General features: G+C 39.5%; 1 protein-coding gene across 1 annotated transcript; it reads left to right on the top strand.

Annotated features, from left to right (window-relative positions):
* Window positions 1-27,561, top strand: DNAAF5 (dynein axonemal assembly factor 5). The gene is made up of 13 exons (XM_042037155.1): window positions 1-550; window positions 1,136-1,320; window positions 2,366-2,490; window positions 2,929-3,044; window positions 7,065-7,297; window positions 9,700-9,912; window positions 12,026-12,169; window positions 16,054-16,222; window positions 18,938-19,085; window positions 23,154-23,304; window positions 24,620-24,776; window positions 25,956-26,147; window positions 26,655-27,561. Exons 1-13 carry the CDS (start codon window positions 16-18, stop codon window positions 26,792-26,794), a joined length of 2,508 nt encoding a protein of 835 aa, XP_041893089.1. The 5' UTR covers window positions 1-15; the 3' UTR covers window positions 26,795-27,561.
* Window positions 27,562-27,899: the final 338 nt, after the last annotated feature.

Consider the following 27,899-nt stretch of genomic DNA (forward strand, 5'->3'; position numbering starts at 1 on the left):
CGCGGTGCCGGGAACATGGCGGGGGCCGAAGCGGCGGCCGCGGAGTCGCAGGCGCTGGCGCGGCCCCTGAGCCTCCTCCAGCAGCCCGACTGCGGCCGGGCGGCGCGGCTGCGGGCGCTGGAGGACATCCGCGCCGAGCTGCAGGGCCGGCCGCTGCCGGGCGCGGTGCTGCAGGAGGTGTTCGCGGCGCGGCTGCTGCGGCCGCTGTCGCGCTGCCTGGCGGGGGACGCGGCGGAGCGGTGCCGGGAGCTCGCCCTGGAGCTGCTCCGCCACGGGCTCAGCCACGGCGAGCGGCCCTGCGAGGCGCTGCCCGTGCTGCTGCCGGCCCTGGCCCAGCGGCTCTGCCCGCCGCAGGGCGCGGAGCCCAGCGAGGAGCTGCGGCTCGGCCTCGTGCAGCTGCTGAGCCTCCTGCTGCAGCGCTGCGGCGCCTCCGTGGCCCCCTACCTCGGCGACATCGCCCGCATCCTCCAGGCCACCCTCCTCGACCACTATGCCGAGGTCCGGCGGGAAAGTTGCGGGTGTGCCGTGGCCTGCGCCCGGGCCGTGCCAGGTGGGGCTGAGGGTTGGGCAGCGGGGGGATGATGTGATGGGGGCTGAGGAGCGGACGCAAGGAGGGAACAGGGATGCAGGCAGGAGAGAGATGAGAGGTCGCGCACACCGTCACAGGTGTGCTTTACAGGGTTTGGAGGATCTCTTGGAGAGGATCCATGCCAGGAGTGTAGGCTGAGCTCTTACGTGTGGGTAGTGGCAGGAGGAGGGGCTAGGGGAGGGTATGTGGGCCGTGTTCAGCTCCGATACTGGATAAAGTTAAAGCTGCCTGCTACATAAACACAGCAACATTAGTCAGGCTGCTGTTCGTAGTGTTACAGAAATCATGTTGCTCCAGATCTGTCACTCACATAGAGAAAGAAATAGAATTACAGAACAGCGTTAACCTCCCACCCAAATGCATTAGTCCACCCAAAATCATCTTGTAGTGCCGGCCCCAGCAACTGTTGGGTGTCATGGATCAGAGAGTGGTTTGGGTTTGAAGGGACCTTAAAGATCATCTAGTTCCAACCCCTTACCATGAACAGGGATGCTGCCCACTATGGGAACTCATGTGGTTGATGTTTCTGCCTTTCTGCCCTAACAGAGCACTTCCATATGCAATCAGAGTCTCTGATAAAACCCTTAATGCAGACAATTTCCCACCAACACTACAGAGTTCGTGTTGATGTGATTCAGGCCACTGGAGCAGTGATACAGTTTGGGAATGGAAAGTCTGTGGATGATGTCCTGTCTCATCTGGCCCAGAGATTATTTGATGAGATTCCCAAGGTGTGCTTTTCTTCCTTCTTTCCTCGGTATTTATTTTAAATCTGTTTAAAACCGACCCCATGGGTGGCTTTCTTGGTGTTTCTCTCCCTGCTTCCCTAGTTTTCAGCTGTCATGCATTCAGCTGAGGTCTGTATATATGTATGTCGTGGTTTAATCCCAGACAGAAATTAAGGACCACACAGCCCCTTGCTCACTCCCAGCTCATGTCACCTGTCCTGGCATTGCTCCCTCAGCTGTTTGTGCAGCTCCTCACTAGCAGAGCTTGAGACACCCAAAAGTCCTTGACTTAGGGTAAATTCTACTTAGCAACAAGTAAACATCAGTGTGTTACCAGCATTGTTCTCGTACTAAATCCAAAAAGTAGCACCATACCAGCTGCTAACATGATCTCTGTCCCAGCTGAAACCAGGACAATGTCCCACCCAGCCTTTATCAGTTGTAAGCTATCCCAGACCAAGGCTGGTGGCTGCTGTCTAGTTCAGCAGGGTGTTGATTGTAGGTACCTTTTTGTTCTATGGGTGCCTTCAATTCTGTCTTAAATTCTCTGTCACATCTCTCTGGGCCTTAATTCTATGGCCTTTTCAGATCCTTAACAAACATGGTATGGGTCCCTTTATAAGATGCAACTGAAGCAGTAATTTTAAAAGTAAGCATTCCTTTGTAGTAAACAGAGAAAATTTCCTTCCAAAGATGTGCTTGGCTAGATGCAAATTCCAGGGAAATGTACATTTCTTACATTCTCAGGAAGGAATTAAGCACGAGAATTTAGTTTTCTGAGTTAGGTTTGTATCTTGTCTTCCTCTCAGAGCTGTGCTTTTGTGCAGCAGTCTAAGACTGACTAAGCCAGAGTGAAAAATGAGAATGTGGTTCCTTGTGTGTTCCTTAAGATGCTTCCTGCAAGTGAGGAAATGCTGAGTTCTTGTAATTTATTCTGAGACTATTGATGTGCTTCTCGTGGTCTTATATACAGAGAGCAAATATTATTTTTAGTATTTTTCTGTTATTTTCCTGACACATTTAAAATAGGTTTTTTGTATCCCTGTAGGTACGGCATGCTGTAACAACTGTCATTGGAGAATGGTTGTTGCACCTACGAGACAGATACTCATATTTTCACAAGTTGATCCCTCTGTTACTTGGCAGCTTTAGTGATGAAATTCCTGAAAATATGTAAGTAGAACATTTTTCTTTTTTTTTTTTTTTTCCCCCTTAAGTAGATGTCAAAGAAGTGTTCCTAAGGTCGTAGATGTCTTGCTTGGAGGACAAAACTCCCACTTTTGTTTGTTTGTTTGCTTTTTCTTAGACTGAAAATGTTAGCATTATCTTCAGTAACTTTTGTTATACTGTCCTTTTATGCTACATTCAATTAAGTGTGAGAGAAAAAAAGACAGGGGTGGACAGAGGCAGAATTATGCCTTGGAAGAAGAGGCCTCTGTCCACTGAGTACAAAAGAAGCATAAACTCTCAACTTAATGTGCCTAGGCTAAAGGGCAGGAATGCTTCCCATCCTTCCAGCTGAATTTAAGTAGGCAACTTTTCCGGAAGTCTCATTTTAAACTGCTTTTCTTTTGGGGGCTTGGTGGTATAAAACTCTTATTTTATATCTAGGAAACTGGCTTGGACCTATTGGGAAAAGATAGGCTTGCAGTGGGAGAAAGAGAATGAAGAAGATTTGAAGGATAAGATGGATTTTAGTGTTTCACCATCTCATTATCCCAAAGGAGGTGAGTGTTGTGCTGAAAGTGGTTTTTGCTTGCTGAATAATCTCTAAGAGCTGCAGTGCAGTACTGACAGCAGAGCAGGATGTGTAATATTCATTACAACATGTAATATTAAAGTAGAGAGGTACCACATATAAAAAATATAATAGTTATAATTTATTTATATAAGATTATTTAAATTATTCCTGTTAAGTTTTAAAAACTGATTGTTCAATAACCTCATTAATTTTTTTTTTTCATTAACCCAAAAATTCATTTTGGAGAATGTAAATGAGGCTGCCTATGCTGGAAAAAAGGTTAAGCAGTGGTGCAGAAACAGCAGTAAGTTCTACATCAACCAGCAGCCAGGTGCACAGTGGGCACAGAAATGACTGGAAAGGAAGGCAGGAGGAAAGAACCCATGAGCTGAGTCCTTGAGTAATGAGTGCTGGTCACAGCATTAATGATCCACATAATTGCTGTGGAAGAAAAATTTGCAATGAAATTATTTCAGACTTCTCTGTGAGACACTGGGATGCTACCTAAAATCTGCCAGTGTACATGAAGAATGTGGGAACAGAGTAATTTCCTTTATTATACACAAAAGCCCCAAGATATGCAGAATGGATAGTTTACTTTTTAGTAGCATATGATTTATAGGTGGCTTTCAAACGTTGTATTTGCAGTAGCTTGAAGCTTGTTTCCTGTCTTGAGTTCACAAAGTTAATGTTTAAAAATATGCATATGGAAGTTGGGGGGAGAGAGAGTTTAACTGGCTCATTTATTGATTTCTATGCTCATATTTAACTGAACAAAAACTCTTTTGGTGTGAAAGAACAGGTTCATGCTTGACTTGTGCCTACATGACAATCACATCACAGAATACCCAGCAGCAAAACCCTTTCCATGACAGTGGGTTCCGGAGTTCTTTCTTCTTTGAAATTACACTTCTTTTTTTTCTTTAAAGTTGTTTTACTCAGTGATGGTTGAATGAAAGGGGAAGTGCTTCATTATGGTGACTGGTTTGACAGAACTGTTTAGCTTTGAAGGCAGGCAAGTTGATCTGTCATCCTTCCCAATCTTTTTTCTTTCCTCCTTATTTTATACATAAGTTTACCTCGGGGGTTTGGAAATGCTAAAGAACACTTTTACTTCCACTAGTCATGGCAGAAACATATTTCTTCTTCTGGCAGTCAGGGAATCTTTTAACAGACATAAACTGATGAAGTTGAGTGTCTAAGCTCCAGTCACTTATTTTGCAATGGCCATGATATAGTGAAGGCCATAAAAGGTTTGATATCACTGTCCTTGGAACAGTGATTACCATTTGTACAGCTGATGGGGTTACCTCGGTCAGTTTTCTCTTGATGTGTGTTGGGGTTTGTGTGTGTAAGCTTTTTTGGTGGGGCTTTTTAGAAAGTGACATCTACCAATTACTTCATAATAAATGATATGTGATCTCCCAGATAATCTTCTTAGCACAATAAATATGCTTCGTGAATTTGGGCAGCATTCCAGCCCTACATTAAACTGAATTTTCATGCATTTTTCTTGGTAGAATGATGCAGTTAAGGCTTGAATGTGACATGTGTGTGTGTATTTATATATATGCACATGTAACTAAAGAATATTTTAAAGAAATGACCTGATAATTTTGGACTTGACTCCCAATTTAATGGTGACTTTTAGGTATCATTTCTTGCTGCTTGTCTTTACTTCAAAATTGTAAGTCTTATTAATGGTCAGGCTTGATGTGACAAATAGAAGAAAAATCAGGGGAAAGGATGATTGGCTGCTTAATCCTACAGGTACAAAACTTTATCAGAGACACTAATACACCTTAGTTCTGAGTTATAATTTGTGGTGTCCTACCACAGACTGTGTATGGTTGTTACTGTATGTGTCCTTTCTGTTTGCTCTCCACGAACATTTGGTTGGTTTGGTTTTTTTGGGAGGGAGGTTTGTGTTGGGGTTTTTTTTTTTTTTAATATGATAATGATGTATTTTAGCAATTTTTTTATTTTTAGCCATTTCTTCTGACTTAGGTGTACTGGAATATTTTTTTCCAACTATGAGTCTGTAGTAGATTTTACTTAAGTGGCTTTGTCCAGCTGTCAGACTAATGGAGCTGCTGTAGGAGCCCCCTGCTTTGATCTCCCAGTGACAGATCCTGCAGGTCAGGGGGGACCAGAGGGAGATTCATACCTGGTGTCATCCAGCCAACTGCACAGCTTGCACTGAGCCCCAGCACTCATTGCCTCAGGATACAGGTGCAGACAGTTTATAGCAGGGAAGTCTTTGACAGGAGTAGCTACAGGGATAAATGCCTGCATTTGAACATCTGAAATGAAGGAATTGCTGATAAAGGATGGTCCAAATTCTTCAAACAAAATGCTCCCTCGGGTCAAATAGGATGCCAGTCTGTATTTGCTGTCTCAAGTTGATTTTTTATTTGACCTTTTGCTACTCATTGTCAGTTTTCATAATCCAAAATGTTTCCTCCATTGCCAAAAGAAGCAGCAATTCATGTCCTGATGCTTATTTTTTCCCCTAGTTAGGTATTTCATAGGTATTTCTAAGCCTTTGGTATCCTCAGACCATTTACTTTAGTCAGTTTTCCTGTTAGCATTTGTAGTTACACAGGCCAGTGCAGGAAAATATCCTGAGACAGCTCAGTCATTTTCTTCCTGAGCCTTAACAGGAGAACTCTGTATCAGAAATAAAAAATGTACTCACACATTCAGTGTATTTTGACACCTCATAATGAATGATGTCTCCTTCTTAAAACAGCATGTGAACATTGTGAGTGGCAATTATGAAATCATGGTTCTCAAAGACCAGCTTCTCAGATTCTGTTTGTATAAGCATATACAGTGTTAAGCAAAGAAAATAGACTGTAGGGAAAAAACAATCACGGAAAAAGTTTATTGCTGTTGTTTGGAAAGGACTGTCACAGCTTTATCTGTAAAGTACAGAGGAGGATGTTTGTTAGATGCTTGTGATATTGGTCAAGTTGCTTTTCTTAATCTCAGTGATTTATAAATTAACTAACACGTAAATTTGATGATTACCAAGACAGTACAGTGGGCATTTGTTGGGAAAGGTAAGCTGATTAGTTCTCCAGAAGTCTGCATCCTTTGTTGAGGCAGGGAATATGTATTTGTAACACTTCAGGGTTCTGTTTAAAATCAAAAGATAACCACAAAAACTCACTTTCCACAAAGTCGTTACAAATTAAATTCAGTCTTAAGAAAAAAAACCATATCCCTCCCAATTCCTGTATCATCTTCCATACCATTTTAAATGTACTAGTGAATTTTGAATTGAGTCATTGAAGAGGCACTTCAGTGAGCTGCTTTTCCTGGAAAAGCCTTAGAAAGGAGATTATATAATAGCTGTGATTTTTAAAACACTATCAGTTTGTTGGCCTGATCTATTGCACAGCATCTGTACAAGCCATAGTTCTGTGCCCTTTCTGCCTTCCATTTGCCAGATACACTTTTAACCTTTTCCTTTAGAGGGCACAATTGACATTGTCTGTTTTACTGCTGCTCATGTCCTCTGGACTATTTGTGACTTCTACCTTTCTTTCCTCCTCCAAATTATATTTAACTCAGCATTTGCATGCAAAAGTCTTTCTTCTGTTTATCTCTGTGTGTTTCAGTTTATTTTTCATGGGATTTGTGTTGCTATCAAAATTAAAAGGAAATTATTGAGCTGTGTTTTCCACAGTGGGTAAACACACATTCAGTTTCAATTCTCTTTCTCTTCTCCTTCTGTAAACATTTTAAAACACGATATCTAAATCACCATCCAGTAATAAATACATAAATATTCAAAGAGCTGTGTGGAGTTTTAATTCTGCAATATATATTAAAGTAATGCAACTTGCACCAGTAAATTCCTCAGCAGCATTTGGAATATTTTTTTCTATGCTGAAGCAGACACCCAGAGCTCTTACCTTGCAGCTTTTAAACTTTTATGAGGATTATTAAAAGGCTTTTCCTTTGATATTTCTTTTTGGGTTGTTTTTGTTTCTTCTAGAGACTCGACCAGGACTGGGTTGTCGGGAACTTGTGTCGAGAAACCTCTCCAAAATTCTCCCAGGTCTCTGTCATGATATAACAGACTGGGTTGAAAGCACAAGAATCAAAGCATCCCAGCTCCTGTACACATTACTGCTGCATGCAGAGGATCACATCACCCAGCACATGGAGCTACTGCTTAGAACTCTGTACCAAGCGTGCTTGGATGAAGAAAGTGAAGTGGTTAAAAATGTAAGTTTGATCTGTTAAAGTAGCTGTTGTACACAGAATAAAGACTTTATAGACTTCAGTCTGTCTTCTGAAGGTTGGCTTTTCCTTAGGTCACTGGTAATTGTCCATGACTGAAGGATCAGGCTCAGGTTTTTTATGGATGTTAAAAACATGTGAACAGTATACTTTGCTATTGTGTTAAAATAAACGTATGCTTCTATTATTGGTATGGAGGCCAATAGTAAAGTTATTTAAATACTGTTCAGTTTGTATGCCAGCCCCATGAAGCATCGATAATAATCTCTCTGAAAATTATATGCAGTGGATTAGAGTGTAAAAGCCTTGGGGCAACAAATTCAAGGTAAAAAAATGTGCAGGTCATGCCCTTTCAAGTTAATTTCACTTATCTCCCCCTGCTCCATAATCCAACCATATATTGAGGTATGTTTATTCCATGTGATACCCATATTCAGTGTTTGAATCCTTGACTTAATGCTTGGAAAATGCAGAGGGGTTTTGTAAGGAAGGAATAGTTAGTTTCATCTTTTGTAACAGTTGAGTCTTTCAACACTTTGATCAACAACCCAGTAAAACAGATGCAGCTGAAGACATGAGATACATTTAGCAAAAGAAAGACAGGTGGTACAAATGCTTTTACAATTTTAAGATAAAATTTTCTGTTCCTATTTCTACACAAGGAAGAGGACATATGTATAACAAAAATATATCCATGTAACTTACTTCAAAGTTACAAATTTTATTGCTTTGGGAAATTGGAAGAATGTGTTCTGCTTACTGGATGCAGACAGTCCATCCAAATGGCGAACCCTAAATTAGGTTTTTCTTTAGGTTCCTGCTCTCAGTTGGGCTATAAGAAAACATAAAAAATTGGGACAGTAAGACCATGTAGCCCTGCTGTCCGTGTCAAATTTCCTATCAAGTGCTTATTGCTATAAATCTAAATTCAAAAGTCTGTTCAAGCAGCACATAGCTGTCCCTGCCTTTTTGTCTCTTGGGATTCCACCACTAATTTTCTCACAGGTGCTTGCTTCTAAGAGATTTATTCCCTGTTAGGAGATGATTTCAGTATTTAATTTTACTTTTCCTTGTGCCAAACATAAGATTCAGCAACTTTGGTCTTGAATGCCTTTTATCTCTTAAGTGATGCTGCTTCCCAGGGTACTGTGATAACCTCCTGTACAGTTTGTCACTGTAGAAACCCATTTCAGAGCAGCCACCAACCTGGAAAATGTCCATATCTTTCTCCAGCCTAGTAATACCAAATGATATCCTTTCAATTTTTTACCCTGTTAAAATGAGTAAATGGATCCATACAAATGTATCAAATCATATTTTTGAACTCTGTAATTGTATTGTCCAGTTTTCAGAGCACTAAGAGTCTTTTTCTTTCTCTGTGGCAAATACGAAGGATGATGGTGCTCACATCTACACAGAGTCTGTTACAACTCCTTTGAGTCTTATCTTTGTGAAAAGAAACAGCTCTATACAGTGCAGATTTAAACTATAGAACTCATGACTATGTGCTTCCATTGAGACTAAAAAAACTAGCATGATTCAAGTGTTAATTAGGTAAAAAAAAAGTCATAGCTAAATCACTAGACTAAAAATGATAGAGAAAGGGAGATAAGCTTTCGTGTTTGGGGAAATGAGCCAACCATTAAATCCATGGGATAGGAAGAAGTGTTCCTGTTGCAGCAGTAGTTGATTGTTTTTTTATTCATGCACATGATTGTAAGCATTGGGCATCAGTGAGGCAGTAAGCACTGGTGTGGTGGTTTTTTATGTGGAATACAACATCCTGATCCGTCTGCAAGGCAGGGATCAATGGGTGTCACTGTCATGGGGAACACACAGTAATTTAAGCCTTTTCAGTTAAAGAAGTAAGATGGAAAGCAGTGGGCAGTTCCCCCATGGCATTGCTTCCACACTTAACTGGATCTGTAATGTCAGCTTCAAGGTATAGTACAATAACAAAAGATTCCTCCCTCAGGTTTTTATAGTTACAGCTTTTAATAAACGGGGGGTGGTGCATTAAGGGCAAGCCTCAGAACAGCATTTGAGGGACAAAATGCTAAACCACTAAATGTGCAACATCTGGTTATTCTAAATTGGAAACTTTATTACAGTGAAGTTGTACACTTTGTTTCCGTGCACTGCTTTCTCATGGAAGTTTGTCTGATGTGGGGAAGGCTGCTTGCATGCCTTATTATGTGCTTACTGAACACGTCAAGAAAATTTCTTCATGCATATAATCATTACTGAGTGAGTGGAAAAGGCCTACAAGGCAACTGCTGAAGCATTTAAAATAACAGCTGGAATCATAAAAAGAAAAAGGCTATGATATGTTGAATGGTCTTTGTGTTTTCAGGAAAATCCTCAAGTTATTCCTGTTCTTTTTTCAGAGTGTGAAAGCAGCAGAATTGATTGGAACGTTTGTCAGCCCTAAGGTGTCTTTGAAATTAATCACCTCAGCCTTTGGGCAGACACCCAAAGCATCCTGTGTAATGGTTCTGGCTGCAGTGATTCGAGGTAGCCCAAAAGAAATCTTACAGCCTCATGTGGCCCAGCTTGGCAACACACTGTCACAGGCTGGAGTCTGTCAGCGCTCTGAAGAGGTAAGGAAAGCTGGAAAACACGCAGCAGGATACAGGCTTTGACCAAACTATTTTTTTGCTTATTCTCCCTAAATGCTCCCATTCCTATCCCTCCCTTGCACACCTATCTCAGGATGTAGTTGTGGTTGTGTGTCTGAGACAAAACAGAAGCTTCCCCATTCTTCCTGGCCCATGTTGTGGTCTCCTGGGCAAATCTGGTGCTTCCAAAAACTTACCGACAGTCCACCCTCTCAGCAGATGTAGGTTCAGGTTTGAGAACTGCTGTAAAAAAGACTTCACATAGTGGTAAGACAATGAAGAGGCAAGGCAGGGAGAGAAGCAGATGGACTGTACTAGCAAAGGACTACCTTAGCTGGTCCTGAGGCAGAGTTTAACTCATGTTTTGAAATTCCTTGTGTTCACAATCCAAACAAGTTCGTGCATTTCAATGCTCATCAATAAAAATGACTGAAAATTTTTTATAGTCTATTGTAATCGGCATGTCAGGTTTCCTAAGATTCCCTCTTAATGTTACCTGATTTTTGTTTTCTATTCTTATTTTCCATTTTAAAAGGAAGGTACCAGTACTTTATGTGTACATTTAGGAGCATGTTTTGTAAACTTTTGACCTTGGTTGCTGCTCTTGAGTGAAAGACTAGAAGGAAGACCTTTATCAATTAGAAATTCACTTCCAAGTCTATCCTTAGTTAATAGCTGAGCCCGAAGACCATTTTTATTTTACCATTTGAAGAATATTCATCAATTGCTATATAAGGAGATGAGAGATTCTCTTAAACACAGAATGGATATTTTTTAACCTGCAGGATTTTTTTTCCCTTCCTGTGTTCAAATGTAGACATAGATCTGTTAGATGTGCACAAGAGGAATCCCTGTAATATTCCCCACAAATGAAATCCTGGCTTTCATTCCACCAGAAGTTTGTTAGACCTCTGCTGTTAAGATGACCAAAAAAGGGCCAGTGCTGTGCCTTGAGGAACTCTGACTTCATGTCAGATGTAGGCTTCCCTTAAAACAGTTACTCATGTGTGCAGACTGAATCTGGCCTAATTGTCTTTTTGAGCCAATGTAAGATATACATATCAAGTTCTTCCCTCATTAGGTTTCTTCCCTAATGGAATATGTACCAGTGATGCAGGAATTATCTTAATCTCCATGAAGCCCGTGGTGATTAGGAGCTCATATAAGTGGAAGCACTAAAACCTGATTGTTCAAATAACAATTCCCTGAGGTGTATCTGCGAAATTGCTGTGAAGTTTAAGCTTACCACTTCCATTGGCATTAGCTCCAGGAGTCAGATCCATCTGCAGCTGAAGGTTTGGCAGAATTGTTCCAGCCTTTAGTCCTGGAAAACAATCTCTCTCTATTTTAGCCAGCAAATGCTGCAGAGACACTGTTTAGCTAAGGATTGACCACGTCTGTGAGATTAATAACACTTATGGCTAACCTATTCCTAGACTTGATTTATTTCTTGGGAGTAAATTTGTAACAATGGCTCCTTCTGTTCCCTGACAGTTTCATGAATATCTGATGCACTTTATCATAGAAGTCATGGCAAACTAACTGACAACACTATTGACTTCAACTGGTATCAGCTGGATCAAGATAACATGGATTATATGGTATCAAATGAGATAAATTGGCTGAGATAAAAGCAAACGCTCAGGTTTCCTTGGTTTATGTATTTAGCTGTCATTGTTCATCCAAAACAGCCAAACATGGAATAATATTTCAAAGAGTTGTAACAAATATGTTATTAATTAACAAATTGCACTTTCAGAAAGAGAAAGTGCTATCAGCAAACACTCCAAATTGCTTTGATGTTTTTATTCACCATTCACCACTGGAACCATTGTGTCATTAAGAGCAGGATCATTCATTTTGTTAACAGGACAAGGTAAATACAAACAGTGTGGGAGGAAGATTATATTGTATTCTATAAAAAGTAGAATATAGGTAATTAGAAGAACTAACATGAAATTACCAATATGTTACCAATGTAAGGGATTATGCAGTACTCAGATTTTATTACTGTCATTTCCCATATCTCTCCTTTAAAGAGAATGTTACATTTGCTAAGAAAACATAGTAAATATGTGCTTTTGTTAATAAATAGGTCTTTTATATGGAGCAGCTGCTTTATTGTGTACAAGCACTAATTGAGGTGTGCCAGGAAGACTGCAAAGAAATTAGCTTGCAGCTAATGAAAGTTTTGGTGAGCATCATGGCAATACCATCTTCTCAGGACCTTAAAGAAAAGGTAAACCATGAGCTGGCTTAATATTTTGTTGTGGTTTTGTCTTTTCCTATTGATAAGACACTTTATGTAAACAGAGCCATAATTATTTGTGGGGAATATCTGTGGCTAGTCTGAGGTTTTGCATCTCTCGCTGTACAGATTGCACATGATTAATACCAGAAGTAAGTCTGGAGTTGGGTTTGCAATTTGGGACAGCAGCACCTGGAGAATTATTTTTCTTCATAACTTTGATTAAAAGCTTATCAAGTTAAAATACATTCTGGTTCCAAGGAAGGCCCTCGAATTCAGTTCTATTTCGTGGTGAAAAGCATCTAGTATGGGTCTGTAGCTACAGTTACAACTAGAATTTTATTTTTCTGTAAGTGTGTTTAGGTTAGTTCTCAGAATAGATGGCTTGAGGTGCATTACTGGAGCATGGGAATCTTGGAGCTAGATGGGGGCAGCCATGGGGCTGGAAGAGCACTTCATTTGGGTGGGTATTAATCACCTGTCCACAGTTGAGGTAAAGTTTTGGAACAAGAAGTGTCCAAGATTTTGTGTTTGTCACTGGATTCTTCAAAGCCTTTGGCATGCTGGTGGTGCTGGTTGAACTGTTGATAATTACTCTTTAGTGGATATAAGTCACTGTGAATGTTTGGTTATATGCAGGAAAAAACTGAAATTTATTTTCTGACTATTAAAGAACCATTCACTTAGAGGTCAAGAGTACTAATAGCCTTAAAAGTGTGATGATTTCATGGTGATTTTTTAATCTTTAGCGAAAGATCAGACTGATTTTACAGTAGTTGACCTTTTTACCTCCCCACAAGAAACAAAATTTAAACATCACAGGAATGCTTTAAAATCGAGGACAGCTGTACATGCCCTGATAATAGACGAGCTTTTTTGGCTCAGCATTATCTCACCCCCTTATTACCCCCTTATTTTTCTCTTCCTCTTTCTTCCCTGAGCTAAATATCATATAAATCAGCGAGCCATCCTCATGCAGTACAATTATGACCTATCCCAGTTGTCTTTTTTTCAAGCACACACCTAAAGTGCAGTGGCTATTCTACTTCCTTTCCTCTTGCTCCCAGGCATGGTATTCCAAAAGCCCGTGTAGGATCAGTATTTATGGCCCCAGAGCTGACAGGCTGCCTCCGAGGAGGCGTTCGCTCAGAAAGCTCTGCGGAAAGAAATAAAGTGGAACAAAGCTTGAAACAAGTATTGAAAAGACTTTGCAGGTCGAAGAGGGGTGGGATGATGATCTGTCTTATGGAGAGTGGGATTTGGGGGGTGTTTGGAGTTTTTTTTGTTTGCTTGGAGGGGTTTTTTAGACAAAAATTCGGTCCGGGTAAGCCTTGGATAGATGGATCTGGAATGTTTTGTGGTATCTTGCCTGTTTGTCCCTGCAGTGGTCTATAAAGTCAGCAGTGTTCATTTAAAACCTTACAACTTCATACTCCTATGAAGAAAGCAGTTTCATGGAGATAAATCCTGATTTTCATGAACAGAAAACCTAATCTCCTGAGATTATTAAAGGTTTAAGATATTCCTGCCGTTCCAGATGATTTTTTAAGTTGACAGTACTTTGGATGAGAATCCTTTTTCTCATTAGCCTTTCTTTCAGCTAGACACATACAAAATCTAGCAGTGAGATTACATAATTGCAATATTTCAAATAGTCACAAAGACAAATATGGCTTGAATTTTATTTTTTTTCCAGTTATTGATTATTCTGAGACTCCAAAGTGAGCTGTACAGCTTGGAGAAGTCAAGAAGTCCCTGTTAAAATAGCTTAAGAACATGTAGAACAAAAGTATCACAGCTGCTGCACAAGTATGAATGTTTTGTTCAGAAAAGAAATCTGTATTCAGACTCAAAAGATTTGGAGTATAAACACAAATATTCAAAATTTTGCATTATAGAACTTCAGGCTTTATTGTAAGGACACAGAAGACCACTGAGATAGTGGAGGCTGTGACCTGATGGTGAACACCCAGGCCTGGCCTGATTTTTGGCATTGTGTCCATCGTGTTTGAGATTGCCTGGGGCTGAGGAATGGCCCAAGACCACCAGCTGAGCACAAGGAGGAGGGTGGCTCCCAGCCCCAAAGACACAGAAGCTGTATCAGTTGTTGGAGTCTGTTAGGCATGAGTCGAGCTTGTCAGGGATTTAACTGGTGACCTAAGGATAAGGTTTTATTTCATTACCACTGCCCTGTGCTATCTTGGCTCTTCTTTCAGCACACTGATTATTAGCAGGAAAATATGGTGTCGTTAAAGTTGTTAGCTTTCAAACAGAGGAAAGAAAATCACCTTTGCTATTTATTTGTATTGAAGTGTGAGACGCTGCTTAATGAGAAAATATGCATCAGTCTGCAGGCATGTTTAATTTATTCTCTATTTTTTTTGGTTTTAATTGCACTCTTGAAACCATGGAATTTACTTTAAATCATATGTGATCAATGTATTATTTTGTATCTCTTGTTCAATGGGAAAAAAATCTTGTGTGTTATGGCGGGATTATTAATGAGGAACAGTTTCTGTCCTGACACATTCTGTAAAATGCTCCAATTAATTCACAAGTAACTTATATGTAAAATATTCATTTATCTGAGTTGTTTTGGCTGTCTGGCAGAATGCTTCCAGAAAGGAGAAATCTATTGTGCTTGAGGCAGGCAAACCTGCTTTAAGAGTAACCTTTGTCCTTAGCAAATCCTGATTTATTTTTTTTTCTTAGAATTCTCATTTATTTTCTCCACATCTGGTACTTTCATAAAAACATCTTTGTCTGGCAAGTGATTAGTCTGGAAGAGTCTAAAGGTCCTAGACATGTTTGAGCTAACTTGTGTGGTTGAGTTCAGCTTAAAAATATTAAAAATATGAGTACAATTTGTAGTTCTACTGAAGCACTTGGAATCAAATGATGTCACTCCCAGCACTGCTCTCCCTCTTTCCCTGCTGGAGCTGGCCCTGCTGGCAGCCCATGTTATTCCTTAGTGAGGTTCCTAACGGTGCCTTGCTCCCCATTCTTGATTCACAGTCTACTGAAATCACCAAGACTACAGATCCTGCTTCCAGCATGCTTTTAATCTCTTCCTTGGAGAAGTTTTTTACTTCTGGTAGGAGCCTTCAGGAATTGTAAAAGCAAATTTTCTTTTGCTTTGAAATACATCTGCTGCAAATGATTAGGAAAATCTATAGGCATCCTTGCCAAGCATGCTCACGTCTGGAATTCATTTAGTAGTTCCTTTTACATGTTTCATTTGTACATGTTTTATTTGCATGTCTCATGGAGTAGTCTTAACTCTAAATATGAAGAAGATATTTCTGATGTAACACTGAATTTTGGTACTTCAAAGCAACAGAAGTTGAGAGTTTCGAAATGAACTTGCCCAGCCACTGTAAAGAGAGAGCATCTCTCATAATTAAAACTGGGGGGAGAAAGGGGAGAGGAGAAATGCCATGTGTTCTCTTACCTGCAAAAGCAATAGTTTTTGGAAGCTGCCATAGCCTGGGATTGTGAGAAATTCCCCCTATGTTAATGTATTAAAGCGTTCTTAAATTAAGGAGAAAAATCACTACATCTTTAAAACCACTAAGAACCTTTTTTGTGATGTGGTCAGTTTTTGGATAGGTCTGCATATGAATTAGAGACTCTCTCATTTTGCTGTTAGGTTGCTGTGTTCGTCATGATTTCATTTTGAAATCAGGACAAATGTTTCACTTCAAATAAAGCTTAATGAATGTAGTATAGACAGACATTAAGTATCAGTCTTGATTGTTTAATAGAAACTGAAAATCTTCCCATGTCCCTTCTGTTCTTACAGAATGAGTTTTAAAGGTTTTGGTTTGGTTTTTTTTTAATGGTTTCAGTTAAGTATCCTGTCTCCGTTTTAACAGGTGGAGAAAACAATGTCTTCATTAGCTGAAGTGCAGCAATTAGAAAGTTTTCATTGTCTCTACAAGCAGCACATAATTCAGCTGATGGAGTGGGTTTCAGTGTCATGCGAAGGGTGGACCTGCTATTCCCCAGAAGTGTTGCAGTTCGAGGTCATCACAACCCATTCAGGTACGACTTACTTAGTTCCAGAAAATATCCACTCAGAATCTCCACAGCCTGCAGCCAGCTTGTGTTTAGTAATGAACAGTGTAACATTCAGAACCTTCACAAGAACACGATGGAAAGCAAAAGAAATCTTGAAGCAGCTCATATTCCCGAAGATTCCATGGCTGCAGGGAGAATTCTAAAAGCACTTAAGGAAAAGTGCACTTTCAGGTGAATGATATAGGTGAGGATTAAGAGGAGACAAACTGTTGTACCTTGTGTCCAAAAATCCATCTCTTTTTTTTCCATCTATTCACTAGTCTTTCAGAGGACACCACCTGTCTCTAACAAACACTTCCTCACTGTTGCTCTCCGGCACGTGGCTGTGCAGAGGTTAGGGACACACTCTGGTGTACATCTCACGTAGCTTCAGTGCTGCACACTGAGCACTCCTCTGCCACAGCTCCCCACGTGGCATCTCCAGCAAGGGACATGGCGACAGGCAGTGCTTTTCACCTACACACCCATTTTAAGGTTATCAAAATGGCAAGTCCTGTTTATTTGTTTTTTCTTTTCTGTTGGTTGAAAGGGGGATGGAGACAGCCACTTCAGTGAAGTATCACTGTGGCTGCTGCACATAGATGTGGACAGGTATGTTTTAAAGGAATGTATCTTCTATGTTTAACCCTTGAATCTCAAAAAAACTCACATCAAACCTATGTGAAGCACCCACTTGCTGGTTTGTGCAGCAACCAGCATAAGTACTTTTTTGGTTTTCAACTGTGGAAAGAACAAGAAGTTACTTCAGCACAAGATTTGAGAGGCCAACTTTTCTGTATATTTGTGCTCCCATGTCCATGACTGAGGGACTGCTAGACAGTTGTCTCTGTTTTCCTTAATGCTAAATAAATCATCAAATGTCTGGGCAAACATTTTGGCTTGCACCCAACACTGGTAATATGCTATTGTCTGTGTTTTCTGTCTGACACGGCAGCTCCTGGAGCTATTTTTTTTTTTCTTTCTTTTCATTCCCACACAAAATGTTGTTTTTAATCAATTTAATCAGCTTTACTCAATTCATATTTCTCAGTTTTTGCTGTTTTCCAGGAGCGTATGCTTAAGTTGAAATTAGCAATGTCGTTTATTTTGTTTATTTTCCATCTGTTGAATTTGCTGTTATCAGTTTGATGTAGTAGTAGTATCTTGTGAATGTCTCAGAACTCCCATGAAGCAATGTATCTTGAGTAAATGCTGTGAAAATAAAGACCTATTTGTTGGCAGAGACATTTAGCAAACTGCAGTTCAACACTCTGTATTGCTTCAGTCTAGACAGTGAAGATTTGGGGTTTTTTCATTATTATTTTAAACATTAAATTTTCAGATATTATTAAATGCTATTGAACTTGTTTTGGAATCTTGAATACTTCAATCTGTCCATCCCACGTGTGAGGAATATTCTTGTCATCATAAATACCAGTGTTGTGTCTCCTCTGAAAGGATTTTCTGATTTTTTCTCCTCTGGAAGGATTTTTCTGGAGTTGAATGGAATGTGCATCTTAAGGATGCAACGCTGAAGAAGTTCCTGAAGGAAAGTAGTTTATTGCAAAACTAGAGCAGAAGGAGCATTCTACAGCAAGAAGCTTGCAGCATAAAGCATGTGTACAGTCTTTATGTACTCTTCCTCTTTAGATGCAGGCAGATGTTAGTCATTATCAAGGAGAAAGACACAAATTTCCTTCAGTTGCGGGAAAGTAACTTCTTAAAGTGTAGGGATAACAGCTTAGAGTTTTGTTTGACTGTTTATTGTTTAAATTTATCATAGGGTGTGAAAATATTAACAAACGAAATAATTAATTTAGAAGATCTTTTTATTTCAAATAGCTTCTAAAATTCATCATATTTTAGATGGTCTTACAGGATGAAAATAAGCATTATTGAAACATGGAGAAGGAATGCTGCTGCAGTAATTGTATTATCCAAGTTTTGAAGCTGATCCTTTCAAACAGGCCCTTTCCTGTGCCTCTGGGAGTCATGAACATCTCAAATGCTGCATGTGGAAAAAGTTGAAAGAAGAAAAAAGAGTAGTTAATGCTGCTGTGTGGAGAGGTGTCAGGGTCATGCCAGATTCAGTGTAGTTTTTCATTAAGTTTAATAAAACCAAAGCTTTGTGCACAGCCTCAGACTTTCAGAGTTACATGGGAACAGCATTAATCCTGCAGCCAAGATGCCCTCTTGTACTGATGGTCCCAGCAACTTGGGGTGTCATGGAGAGATCCATTCCAGAGTCATGAAATGATAGAGTGGTTTGGGTTGGAAGGAACCTTAAAGCTCATCCACTTCCAGCCCCCTGTCGTGGGCAGGGACACCTTCCACTGTCCCAGGTTGTTCCAAGCCCCGTCCAACCGGGCCTTGGACACTTCCAGGGATGGGGCAGCCACAGCTGCTCTGGGCCAGTGTGGTACAGCAATACCAGACTGACTAAATGCGATGTGGGGAACTGATCTTCAGGCTGCCCTGGCCAAAACTGGGGGTACCTGAGCCCGTGGGGAGTCAGCCTGGGAATTTGTGCTCCACCTAATACGGTGCCATGTGGATACTTCAACAGCTGCTGTGCAAAAGTGGGAAGATAAGAACTAATTTAACACCATTTATGTTACAAATTTTAATGCACCTACATATGAAACATCTAAATAGAGCTTACTAGTATTCTGAAATAAGCCTTATGTGTTTGTTTTCTAGGTCCTGTCATAGGGGAAGCTCTGGATGACTTTATTCTCGTTCTGAAGACGTGTCTTCAGCCAAACAAAGATCCCCAGATGAGGTTAAAACTTTTTACTGTTTTATCCCAGTTGTTGCAGAAACCAAGTGAAACCATCAATTCTCAAGGGTAAGTGGAGGTCTGATTTCACACAGCTATTTGAAAACTATGGTGGCATTAAGAAGTAATGACCATGGGAGTTATTTAACCCCTGTAACGGTGTCCATGTGAGTGTGGCCAGAAGAAGAAAGATTTTCCAACCATCTTCTACGCCTATTTCTCTTGCTGTAATTTTTACCAATGATTAGAAGGGTGGAGTGCAATAATTTTAAAAAGATGTATATAAATAGATGGAAGTCTGGACTTCCTCCACCGTAGTCTTCCTACCTGTGCTATTATAGGAATTAAAATTAATGTCGTGCAGATCTGGATAGTTTTCAAAACAAAAATAAAGAGCTCTGGTTGAAAAGAATACTTCTTTGAAAGCTAAAATGGAGTTTCTTAGGAAAATAATTGGGAGGGCGGAGTTGTTTGGGTTTTTTTTCATTTTCTCCCAGCCAGCTCCTAAATCCTTAAACTTTTCCTGTAGTCATTGTAAGGAAATAGTTAAACACCCCAGTAAATGAGCATTTAAAAATGCCCAAGATGTTTCATGATGTTTGAAAAGTATTAAACTAAATGTTTGATAAGGCATTATTATTACTCTCAGGGACTGAAGATGTAAGTCTCCTGTTGCTTGGCAATATTTATGCATTGCAAGTACAATCTAAGTATAACTGAGGTGCTTATAAAACTCCTCATCTATAAAAATGCCAAAGTGGACCTCTTTTACCATTATCAATTTAGCCTGGCTAATAGTGCAAACACTTCTGCAAAGTTGTCCTGAATACATAAACCACATCTGCTCTGCTTTTTACCTGCTGCATTTAGGATGTAAATATATTCTGATGCTTTTCTTTTTCATTTTTAACTCTTAAAAAACCCCAAACCAACCAACCAACCAAAGAAAAAAAAATCACAGGAAACATTCTTCCTAAAAGTACTTAGATAGCAATGGTCATTTATTTATAGGTGAAAGTGTTTTCACAATTCCAATGGGCAAATTGGCAATTGCTGGGCATTTGATATGTTGAACATTTATTGTGGCTCCATGAGGCCAGGTTAGTATGAATGTAGATGTATTTTTACCATTTTTAGATATATTTTATAAATTTATGGCCTGCATCCTATAATGAGGGGAGGAGGAGGAACTCTGGTGTTCCCAGTCAGTGGGGGATTCCAGGTAAGCTGAAGAACCTCTGCTTGTGCTACCCCTAATAGATTTTGAGCTAATGTGCTTAAGACTGAATATAATGAAACTCTTCTTTTCCAACTGAAGCTTTGGTGCAAGGTGTGCTGTTACCTCTTTCCATATTTTCAGGATCCAGTGTTAAATTCCTGATGCATGTAAGAAATGTCATTGTAGTCAGTGCATTACTTGTTTAAATAATCATGTAACTGAGTGATAGTTACAAGATTAATCTAGATAGTCAACAATCTAGAAAAAAGGAAAAGCACCTTGAAAACTGTTTTAAGTGTTCCAGGATCTGACTATTTGTTTTAAACTAATTTGTCTCATCTGACTGGGGATGCAAAGCCCTTGGAGCCAAGAAACCCAACCCAGTGAGCTGCCAGCTTCATTAATATTCTCAGGAAAGGGGAATTATCAGTGTGGAAAAAACAGAAGAATGTTTTGAAGTAATTCTCTCAGTGAGTATGGCCACACACCACCCCAGCTCTGCACACAGCAGTGATGGAAGTTGTTTTGCTCAGGGCAGTGGGAGTGAATGGCCTTTGTCAGGATGAGATACATCCAGGGAGGGTCACAGACCTGTTTGTGTGAAGGATGGTTCAGTCCAGCTCATAATGAGGCTCTGTCCTCTGACAACAAAAGCAAAGCCATGAATTTTACCAGTAGGTTTATCTTCAAGACCTAAAAGCAGTGGAAGCAGCTAAATGCCTCTTTGAAGTCTTGATCCTGCTTACCATGGACACAGCAAATGTTTTCATGTAGGAGGTAACGTGTAGAGTTTTTGTGTTTGAAGCATTGCTCGCAAAACATTTTTTGAGGTTTTGATCTGTAAAAGCCAATCCAATTTCGGTTAAAATTACCTGGGTTTGGGATGTTAAATTTAAAAAAAAAGAAACAACACAAACATACTCATAAAACACCAAAACACAACAGTCCATGAACATCAAAAGCAAAGTGCAGCTGTGTCATAAAAGCAGAAAAGGAACCAATGCAGAACAAAAATGTATAAAAAATAATTAACATGGAATGAAAGTTTAAGTATACAAGTTCATAAACCAATTTGAATGCAAACCCAAGCTCTGCTTTGTACATCTGCATAAGAGCAGGGTATTAATGTCTCTGCAGATCACATTTTAGTTCTCTCATATCCAGTTGAGAATAAAGTATCAACTCTGTAAATACAAACAGCAGAGACAGAGTATGTTCTTTCATGGAGATGACTCCCTTTTAGAATTAAGTTACACAGACTTACAACAATAAAATCTGAAAATGGGAAGAGGGAGAATTTAATTGCATCAGCAACAGCAAAAATAAAATCTTAATGATAATGAGAGATAGTGTTGGGAAGTAGTAGTAAGTTCAGTTGCACTCTCACATGCACTGCTGGCAGTAATTTGTTTAGCTCCTTAAAATGGTTCTCAGAGTTTAGATAGGAAGGTTCTTGGTTATTATGCTAAACACAGTTGTGTGGTCACCTAATTGTGTTTGAGTCTGACATGACTGAGTCAGATAATTGCCAGATATTGCTTTACTGATTCTGTTTCAAGGCACTAGAACAAACATTCTCACAAATAGCACAGCACCATGGTTAACATAATGCTGATGGAATTTACCTTTGTGTTTTGACAGATCATTTTCTCACTGCAGTTTAACAGAGGGTTTTATTAAAAACAGAAGCAGCTACTGATCAGATAGCACAGACAGCACAAAGCTGCTTTTAGCTTTGGATCTGAAAGGAGATTTGGAATGCTGGTGATGATTAGTTATATCTTTTTCCAACCACTTTTTAAATAGAAAATTATTAATGCTCAAAAATATGTTTAAAATACCACATCTAAAGGATTTTACAGATTTAGACACATCTAATGGGACATCAGATTTCTTGTTATTACTTAAGTGCCATCTGCTGACAAGAAGCAGCAGTGGATGGATCTCTGACTTCTTCAGAGTGCAAGAGCTCCCTTGCCAAGGGGAAGCAGCAGCCAGGTTTATCGATTTCCATCGTGTTGCAGGTGTGTGTCAGCACATAACTGAGGCCTGGCAGTGCAGCCGGTTGTGCTTTAGTCAGGTAATACCTGGGTAACAGGAACACCTGCAGTGTGCATTCTTTTTTAAGTACTCACTGGTAACTGTTAGTTGTTAACATAGACCTGTTACGTTCCTCCTGTGCCTTGGCACATCACTAAAGGGGCCACTCATTCACCCTGGCAATGTAGGGCTCTTACAAAAGTCACAGCAACTTTTAACATTATAACAACCCATTCAATGAAGGAGGAGGAAAAAGCATCAGCAAAAACATCACAGATTTATGTGTTTGTAGTAAAAAACCCTAGTATTGGGACTGGCACCATCAGGAAATCCTACAGACCTCTCATCTTTGGGGGAGACAAGTTCCTGAGCCAAGAGAGAGCTGAAATATTCTGTGCAGGCTCCCTGCAGTGTCAGGGGTTCAGGTGTCATCAGCAGCATTCAGATATTTCACATTATAAATACTTTTCACTGGACGGTCTCAAAGGGCCTCACAGATATGAATGAATCCTCTCAGCATTGCACGGGGTGTTATCTCCACTGCACAGACAGAGAGGGTGAGACACAGAGAAGGTAAGTAATTTACCAAGGTAGCACTGAGTCATGGTCATTGTCTGAAGTGGGACAAAGTCCAGCCTCTCCTTTCCATGAATGTTAGGTATTTGTTTAAATATTATCTAGAAAAATTAAGTTGTGAAAAGCTTATCATATACATTAAAATCACACTGGCTTGTAAGATGTTATTTATTTTTTTACTGAGTCTTTTTTTTTCCCCTTTTCTGCCTGTTTCTATGATAGAAAATTCTCTTTTACATCCTGTCAGTCTCTTTATCACTTTCTCATGAACCTTTATTTTGCTTTCTTATTTTTGGCTTCAGGCTGTTCCCTAGCTACCTTGAGACTGTGATAAAAGACATCCTGGCTCCTAATCTGCAGTGGCATGCTGGAAGAACAGCAGCTGCCATCCGTGCTACAGCTGTATTGTGCCTTTGGGCTCTCATCCACTGTGAAATGCTTTCACCAAAAGAGGTAAATTCTCTCTTTCTCATCCTTTGAAATCTTAGGCAGGAAAACAAAATAAATGCAAGGGGAAAAAAAAAAGAATAAATCCTTAGGGTAAGTAATATTTTCAGAAGGACATCCAGTTTTCATAATAAAATTTATTAATTGTAATTGAATGTTAACAGCTGAAGCAATCAGTAGTGGAGGGATGATGACGTCCTGATAAGAGACCTGAGGCCAGCGAAATGCTGAGCTGTAAAACTGATGAGCATCAAATTTTGTGGGTATTTTTTTCTAACAGAACATCAGTTCTGTAGCACAAGATTCTGACCCCTGTGAACACAACAATTTGGGTACTTGACATGGTTGGACCTGCAGGCAGAGCCTGTGCAGCAGCACTGGAGCCAGCCAGGACGTGCTGTGGTGTCACGTGGCAAAGACAAGTTGTCTGGTTGCCTTGGAGCCCACAGGTCCATTTAGGGAAAAAAAATAACATCTAAAGATTCCAAGAAACGGCAGGAGGACTGGAGAGGGAACATGAAGAATACCTGTAGAAACTGGAGAGCTAACAAGGAGTACACTTAGGGAAGTCACTCTCTCACCAGTGATTAAGGATTAATTGAGTCTGAGGGGGGGTTTGAAGCTTCTTTGCTAAAAAAAGTAAATTATTCACTGAAAATATGTTAATATAAGGGCATTTTTTAAAAATAAATTTAATTAAAATGTTATTAAATGTTCACAGTGTTAATTGTCTTATGACAGACCTTAATTGAACAAAGTGCTTAAACACACAAAACTGGTTGAGTTCACACATACAAAAGCGTTGATATCAGAGACTACTGTGCTAGCTGAACTTTTTTTTCTGAATCGGTGCCTTAGTGCCCGTTTCGCATTAATAGACGATGTGAAATGCACGGAATTAAGGCAAATTCCGAACCTCCCACCGCATCCCAGCCCGGCGCTTCCTGTTGGAGTCAGAGCGCCATCTGCTGCTACCTGTGCGGGGCCCTGGGCTCTGCCTTGCTTCGAGGTTGGACAATTTTGGGGTTTTTTTTTAAAGGCGAGTAAGTTTTAAAGCTTTTACAAGCTTGAACATACATATGAGTTACAATAAACTCATCTGCTTGTATACTGAGTGTTCCTGAGCTGGGTGATCGACTGGTGGATTTTCATTTTTCCAAGCTAAAGTAGAGGCAAAATTAGAGCTCCGGAACTTCTGAGATTTTCAGGATAACATTTATAGTTAATTTTCTTAACTAAGCAAACCACTATCTGGCAAAGCTCATGGTAAGTTCTGTAAGACTAAGCATATCTTTTTCTATTCTTTTCCTATTAACTATAGATCTTAAAAGTAAAAGATGAGCTGATGCCCCAAATTATTGCTTCCATGGACGAAGACTCTAAAATTACTCGACTGATGGCTTGTCGTATTGTTGATGTTTTTCTAAAAGTCTGTGGGAGGCAGTTTGATGCAGATGAATTTAAGAACACTTACACAGGTATGTGCAAAGGTTTAGTAGACTTGGGGTGAGGGCATTGTTGGGTTTGTTTATTTGTTTGTTTTAATAAAGATCTCAGTGTTGAAGAATTACATTTTGCTTTTTTTACCTGAAGTACCACGGTTTGCTCAACTTTTGAGGGTTTGGCAGAACCGAGCAGTATTCCCAACGTCATTATCCCTCGGACCACTAGGTGGAACTTCACTCAATACTTTGGTTTGTGCAGAGCTTGCCAGTAGCTCATCTGCATTGCTTTGGAGTTTGGACTATGTGAAATAATGTGCTAAGTATAGTGAGAGCAGAACAGTACTGCAGTGTATAAATGGAAGTCACATTGTTCTCCGTGCTGTGTTTGAGAGCCAAGAGCAAACCATTTCAGTGTACCATAAATAGACCTGAATAGGTAGTGGGTTGGGGTTTTATCTAAAAAAAAGGCCAAAGAAGAAAACCATAATCTAGAGTGCTGTATTGTCAATTAGAGCTAGAAGCTGTAATGCTTCCTAGGATGAAGTTTAAGTACTAAACCATGAATCAGGAGAAGTACAGACTATTCTTTGTACCAGGATTTTTGTTCTTACATGTACAAATAAATTGGGCATTCCCTAACTCAGCATCTTAACAAGTGATGCTTTTTCTTACATGGCACACTGGAAATCTAACAACTAATGTTTTTATTTTGGAGAAATACATGTTCAGATAACTGTCAAAGTGTATATATCTTTGCATCTTGCATATTCAGGTAGTCTGCAGTGCAGTCATTCACTGAAACAGTAATATTTAATTAATTTAATCATTTAAATCATTCAAATTATTTTATATTTTAAGTAATATCTAATTAATAGAAATGCTGTGCTTTGTAAAGCATAGAAATACTTAAACTCTGTAGTTCTGTAAAGCATGAATAGACATCCAAATAGACTTTGTTAGAAGGAGTGCTAGATAATGTTCAATTAATCTAAATACTTCTGTATATGTCTTTTATTAAAAACGTAATCCAATAATAATAAATGAAGAGCTTTTAGGAACAGTGCTACATGTATTTGTTATGTTCAAAAGACAGAAATACATCATAAATGCAACAATAATTTGAATGTTGACAGAATACATTTGTTTTTCCAAATGCAAAAGCCAGCTCCTCTGTTCACAGAGCTTTTTGGTTATTTATATGCTCCTTTTCAGAGGTTCTGAAGCGTCTGGATGATGCCTCGTGTGATGTCCGACTGGCAGCTGCTCACACCTTGGCTAATTGGTTTAAGTGCTTAAAGGACAGTGATGTGAAATCCTCAATGGAAGGTCATGTTGAGTTTCTGTACCAAGAACTCTTGATACATCTCGATGACCCAGATGAAAATCTCCAAAAAGCAGTCCTAGGTAAGAATTTCAGTCGTGTATTTTTAACAATGTTCTTTAAATCATCATTTTGAGTGTTCATGAAGCAGCACATACAGGGAGAGGATAATCCTGCCAGGCTGGAGGTTTCCTTTGGGTTTCAGTGGACATGAGCTCTGACCTTTTACCTGTGTGCAGAATGGAATGCTTTGCCCAGTGTTCCCCAGGGGAAGTAGCAGGGCAGCTGGACTACCAGAGACTTTACAGATGGTAAACAGGATATGGAGCACAGAGCCCAACCACTGCAGGGTGTGACCATATCCCAGCCTGCTGGAGGGGCTCTCTAGAATTTATTAGTGTATCAGCCTGTGTTCAAGAACATAAATGTCAAAATACAGACCTCAGCAAATGAGGGAGGGAGGAATTGTGTTGTCATCACTGCATCACTTGTAGAACAATTTCCAGGTTTGCTTTCAGCTACCTTGAGGGAACTTGGGTAGAAAAACACAGAGCAGCTACTGATTTATCAAACATATTTTTGTCTTACAGAAGTTTTAAAGGAAGGAAGCGTTTTATATCCAGATCTGCTGGTGAGAGAAATTGAAGGGGTTGTACATAAGCATCAAACACCGATCTATTGCAATCAGCTGCTACATCACATTCAGTCAGCCAAAGAGTCAGCTTTATGAATCACTGCTGAGACTTTGTTTAGGAAACTGATGTGAAATCTGTATGACCTGGATTGTTTTTGTATTTTCATTTGCTTAAGAAAGGCTGAGCTGAAAATAGACTCTTTTTTCTTTGTTTCTTTCACCGTTGGCTCATTTAAAAGTGAAATTGGCTCAATCTTGTGTTCTTTGCAGTTTGAACAGTTCTTTGTATTTCCTAGCAATAAAACAATGTTTTAATTCACTTTGCATTGGTTTGTCAGATACAAGGTTTAAAGGAGGAATGCTTTTTCAGGAATTTAATTTTTAGATTATTGAACAGTGTAATAATTTAGTGTCAGAGTTACTAGTGTAATACAGCAAGGATCCAGTCTTTCAAAAAGCACTTCAAACTGGATAAACAGACTTCACAGAGTCAAGTCTGTGATGATCAGTTTTATTAGGAGGGAAAAAAAGCAGCCAAACTTCTCTTGCATAATGCAGCTAAGTGTATAATGTTCTGAATATTCATATTTATGCTGGTATAATAGGGACATAGTAGGTGGCACTAAAAGAATAGTTTTTACTGTTATTGTATTACATTTCATGACTGAGAGTAAAGCTGAATGTTTTTAATTAAGGTTTATACATGGGAAGAAATGTGCTGTTTTGTCATTTAGATTAACAGTATTTATATTTTTGTACTAAATTATCACATTTGCAGTTTTTATGTTTATACCGTTGTGCCTTGGAAAGCAAGCAATGTTTGCATATTGCTCTGAAATTAAATTCTGTGACTTTAGGTTACAGCCTGATTTGTTTGGGGTTTTCTTCAATAGCTTTGTAGTATATAAGTTTTGGTGTCATCTTCTATTCTCAGCTGTGTAATGAAATAAGGGAGCTCCTGGATGCTTGTCTTGCCATTGTGGGGTAGTGTGCTGTTTGTTTTTTGCACACACAAATCATGGAAAATCAGGATTCCGATGCGGGTTTTTTGAACTATCTGCATTACAGACAGAAAGACTCTTTGGCTTCTAATTCCCAAGTGCCTTGGCTCTGTGTCAAGTCTAAAAACAGACTCCGTGGGGGTTGTTCATACTCCTTATGCTGTAGGAAGTGCTCATGTTTGTTTGTCCATCTGACCTCA

Source organism: Corvus kubaryi, unplaced genomic scaffold, assembly GCF_017639235.1.
Source record: "Corvus kubaryi isolate FWS band 111438036 unplaced genomic scaffold, C.kubaryi_AGA036_p1.0 37387, whole genome shotgun sequence".
In the NCBI taxonomy this organism is placed as follows: domain Eukaryota; kingdom Metazoa; phylum Chordata; class Aves; order Passeriformes; family Corvidae; genus Corvus; species Corvus kubaryi.